Here is a 19,204-nt window from a genome sequence, read left to right on the forward strand (position 1 = left end):
GGCAAAATACAACTTCTCTAGCATGTGCTCTAAATGCAAATGGTTGTGTGTGAGCTGTCCCCAGAGCTTTAGCATAATTGCCCTGATTACTCTCCTTTGGAAGAGATTTGGATGTTCACAAGAAGCAGGAATGTCAGGATGTAAGTGCAAAGTACAGGTGCACTTTAGAGATACTGAATGAAGTTACACACAAGGACCAATTTCCAGAGGGAACAAAATATTCTTTTAAAGTGGTATGTCTTCCTAATGGTAAGAGCTGCCCAACAATGGAAGTAATTGCCTTGGGAGGCTCTCTTTGGAGTGACATTTAACCAAAGATTGGACAGCCATCTGCAAGGGATGATGCAGATGCATCTGACATTGCAGATCCAGCACGTTGCAGGCAGTTTTGATTAGATGACTTTCAAGTTCCTTCCAACTTTATAATTCTATGATTTTATGGAATTGTAGCCTCGCAGTTTACATTTGCTATCCTTTATTAATCAGCTACGCCAGGTAGAAAGTTGTACACTGATGGCACCATATAAATATTTCCAAGTAAATTCATAGAATCAGGCTGCAGATCATGCTTATCTCCATCAAAATAGGGGTGTGAGCAAGTCCTGAATACCCATTTATGTAATATTGTTGGAGTTTAGTTTCTTGCCTAAACTAGTCTGAGGCCATTCTGACATATCATGAAAGGCACAAATCCTCCTACTTAAGTAACATTTGTGCCAGAGGCATAATATTTTTTGGGTTACAACGGAGTGAAGAAGGAGTGATCTTTATTAACTACTGTGACAATGCAGCCAATCAATAGGTTTATGCAGTGCTTTTTTCTGGGGGTACGTAGGGGTATGCATACCCATAAACAATTTGTGAATCTAAGTTTGGCCTCATTGAGGGGCAGTATTTCAATATGAGTAGGAAAATGAGAGTACCTCTAAACATTTTAGGGGAGCACGGTTTGTGTAAACCCATCCTGAATTTGGCCTCTGCTTGCAATGTATCAACTTTATGAAATTTAGTTATGCAGAGCCCTCTGCTGGCTTATTTTTTTCTCCTCCTACATTTTTGAAAGCAGTTTGTAGTATTGCAAGTACAGAGAGTTTAGATCAGGGGTCAGCAAACTTTTTCAGCACTGAGGTCCACTGTCCCTCAGACCTTGTGGGGGGGTCGGACTATATATTTAAAAAATAATAATGAACCAATTCCTATGCCCCACAAATAACCCAGAGATGCATTTTAAATAAAAGCACACATTCTACTCATGTAAAAACACCAGGCAGGCCTCACAAATAACCCAGAGATGCATTTTAAATAAAAGGGCACATTCTACTCATGTAAAAACACACTGATTTCCGGACCGTCCGGGGGCCGGATTTAGAAGGTGATTGGGCCGGATCCAGCCCCAGGCCTTAGTTTGCCTACCCATGGTTTAAAGCAGACAAAAAAGGCTTGTTTTTCATATATACAAATAATAAAATTACTATTATTATTTTCTCCTTAAATTCCATGGGAGATTGTAAGAAGAACCTAGGAAGACAAGTTGTGGTAAACAAAGTATAAATCTTAAAAAGAAAAATAATGGTTTAATTAAGTAGCAACTAAGAAAACTAGGCAAGAGAGAAAACTAATAGGAATTAAATATTATAATGTATGAATCAATATCGGTGTCACAGAAAGCTAAAGGACACACATTTCAGTAAGCTTGACAAATTATTTCTCCTTACTCCACCGGGAGTATAACTAATTTTAGAGCCCCCTGGTGACTAACATAGGACTAAGGCAAATATTTCATCAGTGCAAAGATTTCTGCTTGTGCAACTGTTCTCCATCTTTCCTCTCCCCAGGCACCTCGCATACCTGCTGTTCTAGGGATTTCTTCAACCCCCTGGATTGGGGGTGGGTGTATGGGTCACGCTCAGGGAAAGGAGGAGGAAAGCAGAGTGTCCCCTCTGCCTCTCCTATCCTTAACCTCAAAGCTCTGTCTAACAGAATTCTAAACCTACTGGTATATCTGCAGATAATATCTGCAAATTATTCACCATTTGAATTATCAAGTTTCCCCTAATATAGTGTTGCTCCGAGATGAGGCATTTTATGTAATTAAAACTGTGTGTATGTTTTTCACACCCACCCTGTGGTGGGCGCCAATGCAGGAGGGGACCCACCAGAGATCACTTCGCTCCAGGGCCGTAGAAAGCGACTCAAATCTGAAGCTACTCCTGTCTTTGCGTCAGAAAAAAACTATTACATATCGCCTTCAACTGTGCTGGCAGCCACACGCACACATTTTTGTTCAGATCATCAGCAGGACGTTTAATATGAGCATGCACTTAAACATAAATCCTTTTTTAAAAAAACCGAAACAAACTTTTGCACATAAATCAGCATGCGTCGATCCTTTATTTATCAAAATGTTAATTCCCTTTCTCTTCCCAAACCAACGCCAAGAGCTTTTCCATTGCAACCCCTCTCTTCCAGAAAGTTTCCTGTTCCCTCCAAGATCAACTCATTTAAAGCATTTTTCTTTTCTTTTCTAAATAAACCTTCTTTTGGGGCACACTGCAACACACACAACCCGTCCTCCACCCCCAGCGAATCAAAACATCTACGACGGCGCCCTTTCCCCCGTTCCCATAGAAACAAGCGGGCGTCCTTTTCCCGGAGCCTTCTTTTTGATAGGCTCCTGTCAATCCTTGGCTCCGCCCCTATCGGCTTCGCGCATGCTTTTTGGTCCTCGCGGCGGCCCGTAACGAGCCCGCTTCCGCTTCCGCCGCTTCAAGGGTCCGCTCAGTTTCCGGCGGCCGGCTGTGAGTGAGCAGAATGGTGAGTCGGGTTGGGGAGGCCGGTGAGTCCGGGGGTTTTCGGTCTGCGGGCGCCGCAGCTGGGCCTCCCCTGGAGAAACCGAGAGGTGGCGAGGAGGAGCGAGAGGTGGACAAGGATCCTGCCGCTTCCGTCTCTCTGCGTGGGCTTCGCAGATTTAATGCGGTGTCATGGCCCGCCCCCTACCTGAGGCGGGGTGGATGGTGTGCGAGGGAGACGGGGGGGGGGACCAGAGAGCAAGGAAGAGCGGGGCTAAAGGCCTCGAGGGCCCACTCCACCACCACCCCCGGGCTGCGGCGGCGAAGATGGTCGCGGAGGTATCCGGGCCCCTTCTGGGAGATCGCTGTCAAGCGTTAGGCTGTGACGGCCTTGGCGCTCGTCGGTTGTGGTGACGCCTAAATTGAGACCTATGTGGCCAGTCTCTGGTGTGGAAAACACACACACAAACACCTGCCCGTCTATCTATACAGTTCAGTGGTACCTCGGGTTACAGACGCTTCAGGTTACAGACTCCGCTAACCCAGAAATAGTACCTCGGGTTAAGAACTTTGCTTCAGGATGAGAACAGAAATCGTGCTCCAGCGGCGTGGCAGCAGCAGGAGGCCCCATTAGCTAAAGTGGTGCTTCAGGTTAAGAACAGTTTCAGGTTAAGAACAGACCTCCAGAACAAATTAAGTACTTAACCCGAGGTACCACTGTATTTCAAACATGTGAAGTAGACTGACTTTTAGTATGCCATTTGATCTTCTGTTTGTTCCCATTGTTAGGGTCAAAGTCAGAGTGGTGGACATGGTCCTGGAGGTGGCAAGAAGGATGACAAAGTAAGAAAATGTAAAAATGTTTTTATCAGATGTAATTCCTTGAGAAATGCAGCAATACAATTTTGTTTAGAAACTCTGTTCTGTGCTAATTGGACAGCATTTCCTCGGGTGTATCATTGTGTAATTGAATTTGTACTACAGTATCCCCATTTTTTTGCGATGTAGATGGTTTTACTTGCTGCATATAGATAACGCCTTAATCATAAAACATTATCAGTCACCGCTGTGTTACATTGACACACAGGAAAATACTGAATTTAATAATCTAGAATCCATTAGTACTACAATGATTATCAAGAGTTTGTAATCAGAAACTTTTAAACACACATTTTTCACCAACATAAACTTCCTCTGTCCTTTCCATAGCAGCATTTAAATAATCTTACTAACCGCATAACTAAAACAACTCATTTTGTGCCTTCTATTGTTTGGAGCCAACTGAGTAGTAGTCCTCTTGGACAAATTGTGAGCATTGTATGCTCTGATTTGTTTTGGAGGCACACTATGTTTCTTCAGCCACCTGGATCTTGATTTCTAAGGCCATACATAGTAAGATGTGAAACATTAGCTCCAGTTGCCAAGAATCACAGCAGCATGGAGGAGGATGTGTTATCTCAGCCTGTTTGCTGGACTTGAAATTGTCTATAGTGGACCTTTGGAGGTCACGTAGGACACAGTCAGGAACCTGTGGTTGTAGTTTATTGATCAGAGAGCTATGTTTTAATAATTTGCTTCCTAGATTTTTGGTAAGAGTTGCAGATTGGAGTTGCTTCAGTGTTTCTCCTTGTACTGGTCTAGGCCAGGGGAAACATGTGGCACTCCAAATCTCACCAGCCTATCCAGCATGACTAGTAGTCAAAGATTTTGAAAGCAGTAGTTCAGCAATATCTGAAGGACCACGGGCCTCCATCCCTGGTCAGCAATCATATTTCTTCACACTGCAGTGCTAACTCTTGCACAGGTTTCATTGGGGTCAATTCTTTCACCATTTTGACTCTTTCTACCTGATTCTTGAAATAAAAAAGGATAAGAAGAAGAAATATGAGCCTCCAGTTCCAACTCGAGTGGGGAAAAAGAAGAAGAAGACAAAGGGACCAGATGCTGCCAGCAAACTCCCACTGGGTAAGCGCAGCTGGTTTGTGCATATTTCAGGGACCATCACAGAGTCCATGCTACATATAGAAGAGCCCCAGTTCAGGCCTGGGCATCTCTGCTTATAAAGCTCAGATAGCAAGGCCAGAAGAGGCCTCTTTGCTTGAAACTTCAGAAAGCTATTGCCAAGCCGAGTGAAAGTTAGATAGATCAACGGTTTGACTTGGCATGAAGCAACCATTTATATTTGTAACATCTGCTTACTACTGTGTCATGGAGTCCAGAACTTTGAGCCTGTAGGTGTCTATTCATTTTCAACTTTTAGAATTTATTTTATAATCTGATTACTGTGCAAATACTGGAAGCACACAGCAGATTTTAGCCACATTAAAACAACCTTTCAAATACACCTACCTTGACTCTGAGGTCATTTTCAGAGGCCTTTCTCTGAGTGTGCTCACCAAATGAGGTGTGGTGGTGGGTGATTACTGGAGAGAGGGCCTTTTCAGTGGTACTGTACTGGTTGTGGAATTCCCTCTCCAGAGAGGCTTGCCTGGCACCCTGTGTTATAATCCTTTTGCTTTGAAATTAAATATTTTAGGCTGCTGTCCTAAATTCAGTAGGACTTCTGAGTTAGACATAGTTAGAGTTGTGCTCTTAGTGCTTTTTAATGCTGTTTTATGTGGTTTGCTGCCCCTGGTTTTATTTCTTCTAATTTTATTGTGATTATTTGTTTTTAAAATCTCTTATGGGATTTGTGTGAGAAAATTAAGATGTTGGGCAATATACGAACGTAAGTAAATAATGAACACATTTATCCCTCAAAAATAAGTAATAATAACAACAACAACAATGGTTCCTCTATAATGGCATATAACCTCTCTACACAAGAGTCTTGACATGAAATCTCGACATGCTCCCATCTGGTACTACCTTCTCACTGCAGTTCAGAATAAGATAGCTCCCCCTGCATTCACAGGAAAGTAGTAGCTAAGGGTAGAAACCAGGAAACCCAGGCAAATGGTAAGAGCTTAAAAATCCCATTTAGTTGGCAATCCCCAAAAATGAAGATACCAGTGTTCTCCCCAGAGCGTCACTCACAAAATTTGAATAATTTTATTCTTTGCCTTTTTCTTTATAGTAACCCCTCACACCCAGTGCAGACTCAAACTGTTGAAATTAGAAAGAATAAAAGATTACCTTTTGATGGAGGAAGAATTCATCAGGAACCAGGAACAGATGAAACCTTTGGAAGAAAAGCAAGAGGTATATGTTGAGAGGCAAATGATTCTCTCTGCTTATCCATCTCCAGTTATTAACTTGCTCCAGTCTGTATCTCAAGCCATTTGTTTGTATACTTTCCACCTTCTGCCTCTTCTATTCATTTAGTGAAACAGGCGTTGCCTGAGCAAATCTCGTTCCACAATAAATTGTTCAGAATCGTGAATGACCTTGCCATGTTTCTGAAACTGTGCTTATTATATAGAGAACAAAATGGACGTGGCCTATTTCTGCACTTTGAAAATCCACTGTGGTCCAGCAACATTAGGAGGGCCACAGTTTTCCCTCGTCCTATTGGCTCAAGCTATGCTATGAAGCAGAATAATCATTTTTTCTGTTAGAAGCATAAGAGAATAAGCCCTATAGGTGTTCTCAGGTAGTGTGTTAAAGAAACTACATTGCAAGTTTAGTATACCATAGTAGCTATTGGTCTGGCAAATAAAGATAAAAAAAGAAAGGAAAATCCAATGCATCACATTTTTAGCTTGCTCTTCTATTTATAAGGTTTACAAACAAAGCCATTTAAAATGACATCCAAGGTTCTCAATACAATATAGATTTATATTGAGAAGGATGCACAGGACTCACCTTTGTTGTTGTTTAGTCATTTAGTTGTGTCCGACTCTTCGTGACCTCATGGACCAGAGCACGCCAGGCATTCCTGTCTTCCACTGCCTCCCGCAGTTTGGTCAGACTCATGTTTGTAGCTTCGAGAACACTGTCCAACCATCTCGTCCTCTGTCGTCCCCTTCTCCTTGTGCCCTCCATCTTTCCCAGCATCAGGGTCTTTTCCAGGGAGTCTTCTCTTCTCATGAGGTGGCCAAAGTATTGTAGCCTCAGCTTCATGATCTGTCCTTCCAGTGACCACTCAGGGCTGATTTCCTTAAGAATGGGTGTGTTTGATCTTCTTGCAGTCCATGGGACTCTCAAGAGTCCCCTCCAGCACCATAATTCAAAAGCATCAATTCTTCGGCGATCAGCCTTCTTTATGGTCCAGCTCTCACTTCCATACATCTCTACTGGGAAAACCATGGCTTTAACTATACGGACCTTTGTTGGCAAGGTGATGTCTCTGCTTTTTAAGATGTTGTCTAGGTTTGCCATCGCCTTTCTCCCAAGGAGCAGGCGTCTTTTAATTTCATGACTGCTGTCACCATCTGCAGTGATCATGGAGCCCAAGAAAGTAAAATCTCTCACTGCCTCCATTTCTTCCCCTTCTATTTGCCAGGAGGTGATGGGCCCAGTGGCCATGATCTTCGGTTTTTTTATGTTGAGCTTCAGACCATATTTTGTGCTCTCCTCTTTCACCCTCATTAAAAGGTTCTTTAATTCCTCTTCACTTTCTGCCATCAAGGTTGTATCATCTGCATATCTTCCGGCGATCTTAATTCCGGCTGGGGATTCATCCAGCCCAGCCTTTCGCATGATGAATTCTGCATATAAGTTAAACAAGCAGGGAAACAATATACAGCCTTGCCGTACTCCTTTCCCAATTTTGAACCAATCAGTTGTTCCATATCCAGTTCTAACTGTAGCTTCTTGTCCCACATAGAGATTTCTCAGGAGACAGATGAGGTGATCAGGCACTCCAATTTCTTTAAGAACTTGCCATAGTTTGCTGTGGTCAACACAGTCAAAGGCTTTTGCCTAGTCAACGAAGCAGAAGTAGATGTCTTTCTGGAACTCTCTAGCGTTCTCCATAATCCAGCGCATGTTTGCAATTTGGTCTCTGGTTCCTCTGCCCCTTCAAAATCCAGCTTGTACTTCTGGGAGTTCTCAGTCCACATACTGCTTAAGCCTGCCTTGTAGAATTTTAAGCATAACTTTGCTAGCGTGTGAAATGAGTGCAATTGTGCGGTAGTTAGAGCATTCTTTGACACTGCCCTTCTTGGGGATTGGGATGTAGACTGATCTTCTCCAATCCTCTGGCCACTGCTGAGTTTTCCAAATTTGCTGGCATATTAAGTGTAGCACCTTAACAGCATCATCTTTTAAAATTTTAAATAGTTCAGCTGGAATACCATCACTTCCACTGGCCTTGTTATTAGCAGTGCTTTCTAAGGCGCATTTGACTTCACTCTCCAGGATGTCTGGCTCAAGGTCAGCAACCACACTACCTGGGATATACGAGACATCCATTTCTTTCTGGTATTGGTCGTCTGTGTATTCTTGCCACCTCTTTTTGATGTCTTCTGCTTCAGTTAGGTCCTTTCCACTTTTGTCTTTTATTATGGTAATCTTTGTACGAAATGTTCCTTTCATATCTCCAATTTTCTTGAACAGATCTCTGGTTTTTCCCATTCTATTGTTTTCCTCTATTTCTTTGCATTGCTCGTTTAAGAAGGCCTTCTTGTCTCTCCTTGCTATTCTTTGGAAATCTGCATTCAATTTCCTGTATCTTTCACTATCTCCCTCGCATTTTGCTTGCCTTCTCCCCCCCCCCCCCCGCCCCGCTATTTGTAAGGCCTCGTTGGATAGCCACTTTGCTTTCTTGCATTTCCTTTTCGTTGAGATGGTTTTAGTTGCTGCCTCCTGTATAATGTTACGAGCCTCCATCCATAGTTCTTCAGGCACTCTGTCTAGCAAATCTAAATCCTTAAACCTGTTCCTCACTTCCACTGTGTATTCATAAGGGATTTGACTTAGATTGTATCTTACCGGCCCAGTGGTTTTTCCTACTTTCTTCAGTTTAAGCTTGAATTTTGCTATAAGAAGCTGATGATCTGAGCCACAATCAGCTCCAGGTCTTGTTTTTGCTGACTGTATAGAGCTTCTCCATCTTTGGCTGCAGAGAATATAATCAATCTGATTTCGATGCTGCCCATCTGGTGATGTCCATGTGTAGAGTCGTCTCTTGTGTTGTTGGAAAAGAGTGTTTGTGATGACCAGCTTGTTCTCTTGACAGAACTCTATTAGCCTTTGCCCTGCTTCGGTTTGAACTCCAAGGCCAAACTTGCCAGTTGTTCCTTTTATCTCTTGACTCCCTACTTTAGCATTCCAATCCCCTATAATGAGAAGAACATCCTTCTTTGGTGTCATTTCTATAAGGTGTTGTAAGTCTTCATAGAATTGCTCAATTTCAGTTTCTTCAGGACTCACCTACTCTAGGTAAAGATAGGGTGACATAAAACAAGCTTGATTACTTAGGACTTTAAGAAGCACAAACTTAAGCAGAACCTATTGTCTGTTTTACATTCTTGCTATCTTGCCTATTTGCAGACTTTCTGTTCTAACATAATGGAATTAGCTTGAGGCCCTTGTTTGCAGGTAGGGACTGCCACCAAATGTGGCCCTATCAGTCCTTTCTCTACTGTAGACATAGAAGGTTGGCAGGGTGCTGGTCAAGCCATGCATACTTACATTTTATTTTTGTTTGCAGGAAGAGAGATCAAAGGTGGATGATCTGAGAGGGACCCCGATGTCTGTAGGGACACTGGAGGAGATTATTGATGATAATCATGCCATCGTGTCTACGTCAGTGGGATCAGAGCACTATGTCAGCATTCTCTCTTTTGTAGACAAGGATTTGCTGGAGCCAGGGTGTTCAGTTCTGCTTAATCATAAGGTAATTATTGTCATATTTAAAGATGAGTAGCCTGCCTCTGAAAGTGCGTAACATTTACTAATATTTATTTATCTTAAAAAATTGTGCCCCACTCTGAAGCTCAAAAATCTCCCAGAGCTGCCAGGAGCAAGTAAGACAATCCTTGCTTGCCAGTTTTCAATCTAAAATACATGGCACAAAAGGAAAAAAGGTTGAGGGGGAAAGAAGAAAACAAACTTAGGCACCAATATTTAAAATGGAATAGAAACAGTTCAGAGAGAGAAGGAACCAAATGGAGCTAGTTCTTGTCTTTCCCTCTGCTGCAGTCTTGAGTTTGCACCATGCACATTTTGACTACCTGCTGTAGTCTGGGCATGAGAAATTTGAAAAGGTTTCAAACTTAATGGGGAACTCGGAGGAGGGCAACAGAGAAAGTAAACACCCCTGTGTAGAAAGAGCTGATCACATGAGGTCAGCTAGTTATGAGAGTCTAGATTCCTATTGATTTGAACAGTGCCAGGTTGTTGCTTCTTTGGATTAGAATGGAAAGGTATGAAGAAAAGCAAAAAGAAAAGTGCCTCTTTTGATCAGCTGTGAAATCATTTTCATGAGAGGATAATTACTTGTCATCTGCTCTGTCACTTCCCTTGGAAAGCTTAGTCAATGGAAAGTGGCAGACAATACCAGTTTCTTTTAATTTTTGTCGCTGGTGTTGCAGCATGGTGTAATGATGTAGCCTGAGCCATGCTTAATTGGATATGTAGCAAACTTGCCCTGTTGACCGATAGGGCTGCAGCAGTTTGGCAGCAGCATCTGAAATTCAGTTGACATTTTCATTGAAGTTACTGCTGGAATGCTGTAATTGTACCTGTTCGTAACTTAGATCACACTATTCTTCTTGCATGCATTTGTATTTGTAAACATGTTTAGGGCCCAATATGCAGCAACCAAAACCTGGCCTCAGTAGCTTATGTTACTTGTGTTTGCTGTTGACTCTTCCGAGAGAGTCAGAGAACTTTTTTGCTTGTGTGCTGCTAATGTATTCTGTTACTGTAACTGGCAGCTGGTGTTTCATTTTTTGTTTTCCCGATATGGCATATGTTTTATTTGATTCCCCTCTTCTTTTTCTATGGTACAATGTATTTATGCAGCCTTTGGGTGACAAGCTACCAATAAGTTTATTATAAACAAACAAACAAACTTTGGCTGTGGTGTAGAGATCTGCCAGATAGCACTGTACTTTGGAGCAGGTAGAAGCAGCAGAGGTTGCTGCTGATTTGGGGTGGTCCTGGGCATCCTTTTCTGGTGGTGATTTTGACCAAGCGAGCTGGCCCACAGACCTATGTCAGTGACATTTATGCTTTGCCTCCTTGCTAGGAATGGGACAAACACTCAGATAAACGTGTTGTTTCTCTCCAACCCAGACCCAAGTGAATTACCGTACATGCAATATTACTTATTGGTGTTGCTGCCTGTTTTGATTAGGTCCACGCTGTGATAGGAGTCCTCATGGATGACACAGATCCTTTAGTGACAGTGATGAAGGTGGAGAAAGCCCCTCAAGAGACATATGCCGATATTGGAGGCTTAGATAACCAGATTCAAGAAATTAAGGTATTTATACTTTCAGCACTGATGAAAGAAGGAGAACTGATGTCACAATTTTTTTAAAAAGTAATTAAAAAGTGCTGGTATTTATTTGATTCTATTGCTCAGCAACTACTGCTGGAACTTCAACTGTATTTTGCTTAGCAGAGAGGCGGTCAGGTAATGATCTCTCTTGATGGTGCCACATGTCCCTGCGGCTTGAGAGTGTGATTGTAGTGCTGAGGCTCCAGTCCACTACAGTTCTCTTCCTTTAGAAATGAAGCAACCTCCTGTTCTGTTTTTCAGTGTTTGTTGAAAAATCATCTTTTTCTGTCCCAAGCCTTTCAAAACGAGTCGTATTTTATTTCTGCAGTTTTTAATTCTTGTTCATTTTTTTAAAATACTGTTTACAGTCGTACCTTGTTTTGTGGCCGGGATCTGTTCCGGAGCCCCAGCCACTAGCCAAAAAGGATGCAGGGCAAAGCGCTGCATCTGCGCACATGCGCAGAGCGGTTTGTGCTTCTGCGCATGCACGAGCGGCAATGTTTTTCTATATTGTAATATTTCATGTTTCTATCATTGTAAGCCACTTTGAGACCCAGATGATGGTGAAAAACATTCATATATGTATGTATGTATGTATGTACCGGTATGTATTATAGCACCTTGCAAAGAAATTGTGCACTTTAATCCTATAAGAGGAATTAGTCTTACAGAGAATTGCCTGGGACTATCCAAGCTCAGTGATGCTTCAAATCTCTGTTTCTCAGGGTTCTTGTTTCTCAGCTTGAAACTCCAGCTCTTCCATCACACTGGGGTCTGTCGGAAACATTGGAGTTAACAGAATTTGTTGCTTTAAAATAGTGTTAACATTCACTTTTGAAAATTCTAATTTTGATCATTAATTCACTGCCCAGTCTGAATTTTTTTTCAGCTAGGAAGAGCTAATATACAGATAGATATGTTGTTGCTTCTTCCTATAGGAGTCTGTGGAGCTCCCTTTGACCCATCCTGAATATTATGAAGAGATGGGTATCAAGCCACCCAAAGGAGTCATTCTGTATGGACCACCTGGCACAGGTACTACTCTTCTGTCATTCTGGTTCTATATGTCTCTAAATGTTGACACTCCTGGCTGCACCTCATGATTGGTACACAGCTCATAGATATTCTGCCTGGAGGCTGGAGCAATAAGGTCTTGCTAGTATCTCTGGCATTGTTCTTTATAACAGTGTGGTTCTGAAATGTGGGATGTGATAAGCTAATATTTACCCATGAGGTGCTGCTGAAAATGCCATCTTCTGTGGAGGCTGGATTGGCTCCACAAGGCACAGTGCCTTTTCTGCTGCAGTGCTGAAATTCTGGAAAGCTTTTTCTGCAAGGAAGCCCAAGGCTGCTACCTGCTTGGCAGGTTAAGGCAGGTTGTGCCTTTGTAAGTTGAGTTTACAAAATGTTTTTCCAGCTCTTTGTCTTCTTATTAGTTTTTATTTTATATTGCTTTGGGGTTTAAACTGACTTGGATAATGTATGTATTGATTTGGGTTTTTTTTGTATTGATATTGTTATTTTTTTAGAAAACATCTTCACCAAATATGGCCATGTTTTCCAGACATTCCTTTAATTGCATTCTCTGCACCAACATTCCAGTCAAGCTTATTATTATTATTATTATTATTATTATTATTATTAATTATTATTAACTTATACCCCACCCATCTGGCTGGGTTTCTCCAGCCACTCTAGGCAGCTTCCAGCAAAATATAAATATAAAGCATACCTCTCCCCCAGGAAGCATGAGTTCAAGTTGTAGGAACCTTTTTGAAGTACTTCCAAGGCTGTAGCTGAATTGTAAGAAGAAGAAGAGTTTGGATTTGATATCCCGCCTTTCACTCCCTTTAAGGAGTCTCAAAGCGGCTAACATTCTCCTTTCCCTTCCTCCCCCACAACAAACACTCTGTGAGGTGAGTGGGGCTGAGAGACTTCAGAGAAGTGTGACTGGCCCAAGGTCACCCAGCAGCTGCATGTGGAGGAGCGGAGACGCGAACCCGGTTTCCCAGATTACGAGACTACCGCTCTTAACCACTACACCACACTGGCTAACCTTAATTTCTCATAGACAATATGGGTACCTTGTGGATAGTTCCAAACTGCATGCATGCATAGCATTGTAATGCAGATTAGTCACTGTTTCTGCAAGCTCTAAATTCAACTGTGTTTTGGAAATCAAAACAGGTAAAACATTACTAGCCAAAGCAGTCGCAAACCAAACCTCTGCCACCTTCCTGAGAGTGGTTGGTTCTGAACTCATACAGAAGTACCTGGGAGATGGTCCAAAGCTTGTTCGAGAACTGTTTCGAGTGGCTGAGGAACATGCCCCATCAATCGTCTTCATCGATGAAATCGATGCTATAGGTACCAAAAGGTAGGACATTGTCGCTTTAATGTGGGATGCAACAAATGCAATTCTATGAATTGGCTTCATTTTTTCCTTTCTTTCCAGTCAACAATGATAGGAGTTGGGACACAGGAGTTGGGACACATGTTGCATTCTGCGCTCCCCAAAGGTTACTTTGCTTTTGCTCACAGGTGTTTTTGCTACAGAGCCAATCCTTGTTTCGTGTGAGGGTTCCGTTATGGACCCCTGCATCCATTGATCAGTTCGGCTGTGCCTAAACCAGAAGTTGCCTATAATCCTGATAATCCCATCTTGCATTTTTTTTTAAATTCTACCCCACATTGTAGGAGCAAGTTTGAAGATGCTATGAAGCTAGCTTCTCATGTAATATAGGTGCCAAGAGCACTCTCAGACTATACTTTAACTGAGCCATTTGTAAGACCTGTTGTAATAATTACTGGAGGCTAAAGCAGTCACTTAAAATTTCAAAGGAAGACCAGATAGAAGTTGCTGAAACAGAGCAAATTATGCGTGTGAAATCTGATGGTATTGTAAAAGCACCTGTTCCCCATCTTGAAGGCTTTTTGTGCTATTTCAACTGAGGGCAGGGGGAATGAGAAGGGGCAGAAAAGACTTGCAGCAGCTATGTGGTGCCAAGCAAGCAAGTTCAAGCAAAGCAGTGCCGTTTGTAGACCAGCTTTGAGTCCAGCCTCTTATCCATCCAGCTGAATGGGGTATCTCATCCGCTGGGTTTGGAAATTTAAAAAAAGAGGTTGGGGGAGATCTCTGTGTAGCCATTGCTTGTGCCATAACTTATTTCCCTGTGATTGCTCAGTGATTTTTATGTAGAGATAAAGGGAAATGTGATCTTCTGTGGAGATTGCTGCATGCAACTTACTTTGATGTTATTCTCTCCTCCAAAGATACGATTCAAATTCGGGGGGCGAAAGGGAAATCCAACGAACAATGCTGGAGCTGCTGAACCAATTAGATGGGTTCGACTCACGTGGAGATGTAAAAGTGATCATGGCCACTAACAGAATAGAAACACTGGATCCAGCTTTAATCAGGCCAGGTGATCATTGTGTTGCAAATTATTTCCACTTGTTTTTTTGCATTTGACTACTGACTATGTTGCAGTTTCTCAATAAATAAGCTAAGTGTGTCTTTTATGTAGCTTACTCTTTATTGATGTTATTACGGGACAGGACACTTTTATCCAAGCAAAAATGGGCAAGTTCCTCTCCCTCAGTGGCTCATAATCTGGATTTAGAACCTGGGGAGAGGGAGGCGTGAAAAATGAGGGGTGTGAGCAGTTACAGTTCTGCATGCTAGATCCCAGGGTATGGTCTGAAGACAAATAGTACAACAAACTTGTTGGAGCTGAGCAAATCAGGGTGTGGTCAGTACCTAGATGGGAGATGGCCTGGAAACCTTCAATGGGCCACCTTGAGTTCCATGGAAGAAAGGCAGGGTGTAAATGTAAGAGAAATATGTAGTTTATGAAATCTAACCTCAGGGGATGCTTATCTCCGTTAGTCAGGGGAACATATTAGCTGTGGAGTAGAAAGTGCCAAAAATTGTTTATGCTGCAGTTGCTTATTTGCTTTTCAGATGGCATGCCATCATTTGCTGGATAAAACTTATTTTAAAAAAGTAAACTGTTTAGTCACAGTGTGAAGCCGCCACCCAAGGAAATCCTTCCATCTCAGTAAAAATCTAAGCTGCCTGGTTTTTGTTTTTCAAATCACCAGGACGTATCGATAGGAAGATTGAATTCCCTCTGCCCGACGAGAAAACAAAGAAGCGCATCTTTCAGATTCATACCAGCAGAATGACTTTGGCAGATGATGTCACACTGGATGAGCTGATTATGGCTAAAGATGATCTTTCTGGTGCAGATATTAAGGTAAGATGCTTGATAAACAAAGTTTCTCCTCTTAACAGTAAATCACCTCAGCCTCCTTTCCTCATATGTTTCATCCCTTCTCACAAACACCATTATTTTTATCAGATTTTAGAGGAACTGTTACCTGAACATTCTTGATTTTTGAAAGGGTTAGTTTTTAAAAAAATATGAACTGGCATCTTCCAGTTTGCCTGATAACAAATTTCCCGTGTCATGGAAGTATTTCCCATGTTGGTCAGCTATTTTGCCTCCTCCTGAGTTAGAAAGTCATTGATATTTGGAAGTGGGCCTGTCTTTGGTATGAGGGGCCAAAACTCATGAAATGAGGGTAAGAAATGCTTGAATATTTTGCCAAATTTTTCCTTGAAGCTTGTAGGAATCAGTGACACTTGCAGAATGCCTTTCGTGGGGAAGGAGGGAGCAGCTAAGGCCTTGCATTCATTGTAATCCATCTCAAGTGTTCAAGTTAAAATGATAGAACATTAAAATCACAATACGATAGATAAAATGCAACTGATAATCAAAAGGGCCCCATTAATTAATTCCTAACATTAACCAACAGAAAAGGCTTGAGTGTGTTTCATGAGGCATGCTTTAACAAGAGCTGAAATATTGCCAGCATTGACACAGGTTGGAGGAATTGATAGGAAGGGTGCTAACCCCGAATGCAGGAAAACTAAGAGGACCTCTACAGTTGAGTATGATGCTCAGACAGGGAGGTATGGAGACACTTGCTCATATGTCTTGATAAGAGATGAGTTGCAGAGTTGAAAAGGCTCTGGCCTGTTTTGCTTCCTTGTCTTTCACTGGTGGGTGCACCATGGCTATCTCCTCCATTTTCTTGCTTAAACCCATGACACTTCATTTTAAAAACTTGGATTTTGGCATTTCACTCAAATGCTGAAAAGATTCATTGGGCTCTGCTTCTGCGAGAGCAGAGTATGGAGAGGGAAAGAACCCAAAAAAGTATGTAAAGATTGCTGTGTGTTACAGTCCAATTGCCTTTTTGTTTAGTTAAGATATGAACCAACCTTAACAGACTTATGCCCCGATCTTGTGCAGGTTTATTTAAAAGTAAGTCGCAGTCAGTGCTGTGCTGCTTACTCCTGAGTAAGTATGCATAGGATTGCTGCCCTAGCTGGACAATATTGCAAGTATTGCTTACTGAAAATTATTTTTTCACTGCATTGAATAAAAGTGAGATTCATAATTTTCTAACCAGAGGCTTCCATCTCTGGCAGGCTATTTGCACAGAAGCTGGCTTGATGGCTCTGCGGGAACGGAGAATGAAAGTAACAAACGAAGACTTCAAAAAATCAAAAGAGAATGTTCTTTATAAGAAACAAGAAGGCACCCCAGAGGGCCTCTATCTGTAACTTTTTACCTTTTGTTTGTTTGTTTGTCTTGGGGCAAGAGAAATTATTGGAACCTTCCTTTCAGAGTACAGGAAAAGCATGAGAAATTAAATGCCTTGGGCGGAAAGAAAAAGCTTTTGCTGCTTGAAGCATTGTTTAAGTGAATTCCTCCACATTGTAGTTTTAAACACTTTATTTGCCATTAAAACCTTGGTTTCCAAATGGATTGGAATGAATGGGTTAAGATTTTAAGCAATGATGGTCTCTGATGTGTATCTTGGCCTGTCTGCCTGCCTCTTGGTCTTCAAACCAATTGACTCCATAACTTTTCCACGGCTGGTGGTTACATTTAGTCCTGGGTGCAACTAGAAGTAAATAGCTTAAGTCACAAATATGAATCTCCAGAATTTCAGGTGTTAAGTTTTTTGCTGTCACGGGACAGGCACTTATGGGGAAAGCGCCATGCCGAGCCATAAACCCAGTCTAGGTGGGGATGCAGAAAAAGGCGATTGAGGAAAGAAACAGCACTAAATGTACAAAAAGAGAGAGGCAGATAAAACTGTAAAAGAGAAAGGGAGGATAAAAGCTGAAGAAATGGGTACTTAACTGTGGTAATTGCAACAGAAAAAAACATTCTAGCAAGAGAATCTGAAGGAAGTGCTGGGTAGAAATTGGATAATAATAAAAAACAAGGCTTGGAGGCTACCACTGTAGCGGAAAGAACGTGAGTGGGAAAACCATGTCCTTTGGTATGTGCTCTTAAGGGTGGTTGTGGGAAGCCTGCCAAAAATCCAGCCTAGCTGCACAGACTTTTATGTGATTGCACAGAGACTGAGAAAGAATGCCGAAATAATGTTGAAAAACATTCTGGTGGGATTGCTTTCAAAAGCCCACATTATTGGAAAATCCATCCAGATAAGCAGTTAGACAACGTGTGGTAACAGATGCTCAGTGGAAGTAAGATGCACTAGAAGAAGCAAAATGACTTGGGGGGCTGAACAGAACACCCTGCATCTTTCATCACTTCCTGCCTGGTTCCAAGAATGTGCCAGATTCACACAATGGTAATATGGATTGAGAGTCAGATGTCACGGCCAAGGCTGTCTGTGGGTACAGGGCAGTCAAAGTCTGAATAACTATGTCAACCACAGAGACATAAACATAACTTCCAGGGTCAAACCGCTGTTGGAATTACAGGCTTTGGGGTCCTACAGAGATTCTCCAGGTTGGGCCGTGCATTCATGGAGTGAGGGAAGTTAACCCACAGCTGTTGTTGGCATGCAGGTATGGGGAGAGTTCCTACAGGTAACAAGCCTACAGGCACTTCTTTCCTCCTGAGAAAGCAAAAAGCAGCAGGAAAACTGAAAGGGGTTTGAATTGCGTTTATGTGTATGTGTATTATTCAAAACAACTGGGGCCGTATTTTTACCTCTCTCCTGCACTCCAAGGTGCACCATTAACTGCTAGCAGATTCCCTCTCCTTCTGAATTATGAAGCATGTGTTCTGAGCCTGAGGGGGTTTCTCATGGCTCCGGTGAACAATTTAAACCACGTCGAAAGCAAATTGCTCTCGTATTATCTCAAGCTGAACAAGACAGGCTGTGACAACGCTAAGCGCTAGAAATAGATGTTGCTAGAGGAGTATAATCACAAAGGAGCTGCCATGAGCAGGTGGCCGCCTGCAGATTGTATTTCACTGACAAGGCCATCACTAGTTGTAGGTGAGCTGTGCTTACAAATACTCGGGACACTCCTGAGCAACGGATTTCTCCATCCATCCATGTACTGTTTATTCAGTTTGACGACGGTGTGGATTAATGAAGCTTGTTTGCTCTGTTGCCAGAGCAACCACTGTTCTTTGTACATGTCATTCTGTGGCTATGATGAGAACACTCAGGGGGACATCCAGTGTTGTATGAGTGGACTTCTTATGAATGCAACATCTCCTTCCTCTCCTCTTCCTTGCAATTCCCCTGCCATTCTGCTCTCCAATCCTCTGGATCAAAGTGGGGCAGAGGGAAGGGAAGTAGTTCTGCTGGTGGGACTGTTAGAATTCCTGCTCCATGACTGCAGTCATGGGATTGTTGTCTTTCACATGACAGTGTATGTTTTCACTCCACAGAGTGGGAAGTGACAGAGACAGGATGTTTGTGTTACTGTGTTCCGTGAACACAGAACTATTGTCCTTTGTTTATTCTCTCTGCTGTCTGATTGGCTCCCTGTCTCTCTAGCATCAGACAGCAAAGAGAATGAACAAAGGACAATAGTCCCACTTCACGGAACACAGTAACACAAACACCCTGTCTCCGTCACTTCCCACTCTGTGGAGTCAAAACATATACCATCATGTGAAAGACAACAATCCCATGACAGCAATCATGGAACAGGAATTCTAACAGGGACACCAAT

At 42.3% G+C, this 19,204-nt stretch overlaps 1 protein-coding gene across 1 annotated transcript; it reads left to right on the top strand.

Annotated features, from left to right (window-relative positions):
• The first annotated feature begins 2,710 nt into the window (after nucleotides 1–2,710).
• PSMC1 (proteasome 26S subunit, ATPase 1) lies at nucleotides 2,711–17,017 on the top strand. Its single transcript, XM_083438366.1, has 11 exons — nucleotides 2,711–2,814; nucleotides 3,579–3,632; nucleotides 4,658–4,754; nucleotides 5,866–5,990; nucleotides 9,385–9,570; nucleotides 11,035–11,163; nucleotides 12,120–12,216; nucleotides 13,369–13,558; nucleotides 14,455–14,606; nucleotides 15,286–15,440; nucleotides 16,682–17,017. Exons 1-11 carry the CDS (start codon nucleotides 2,812–2,814, stop codon nucleotides 16,814–16,816), a joined length of 1,323 nt encoding a protein of 440 aa, XP_083294492.1. The 5' UTR covers nucleotides 2,711–2,811; the 3' UTR covers nucleotides 16,817–17,017.
• The last annotated feature ends 2,187 nt before the right edge of the window (nucleotides 17,018–19,204 follow it).

The sequence above is a fragment of the Podarcis tiliguerta genome, assembly GCF_965153285.1.
Source record: "Podarcis tiliguerta genome assembly, chromosome: 1".
Lineage (NCBI taxonomy): Eukaryota > Metazoa > Chordata > Lepidosauria > Squamata > Lacertidae > Podarcis > Podarcis tiliguerta.

What these genes read in the sequence shown, in the direction of transcription:
- PSMC1 (XM_083438366.1), top strand. An exon ending in CTTTGGAAGAAAAGCAAGAG is followed by an intron (nt 5,991 to 9,384) that starts GTATATGTTGAG and finishes TTTTGTTTGCAG; the next exon opens with GAAGAGAGATCAAAGGTGGA. An exon ending in ACCAGATTCAAGAAATTAAG is followed by an intron (nt 11,164 to 12,119) that starts GTATTTATACTT and finishes TTCTTCCTATAG; the next exon opens with GAGTCTGTGGAGCTCCCTTT.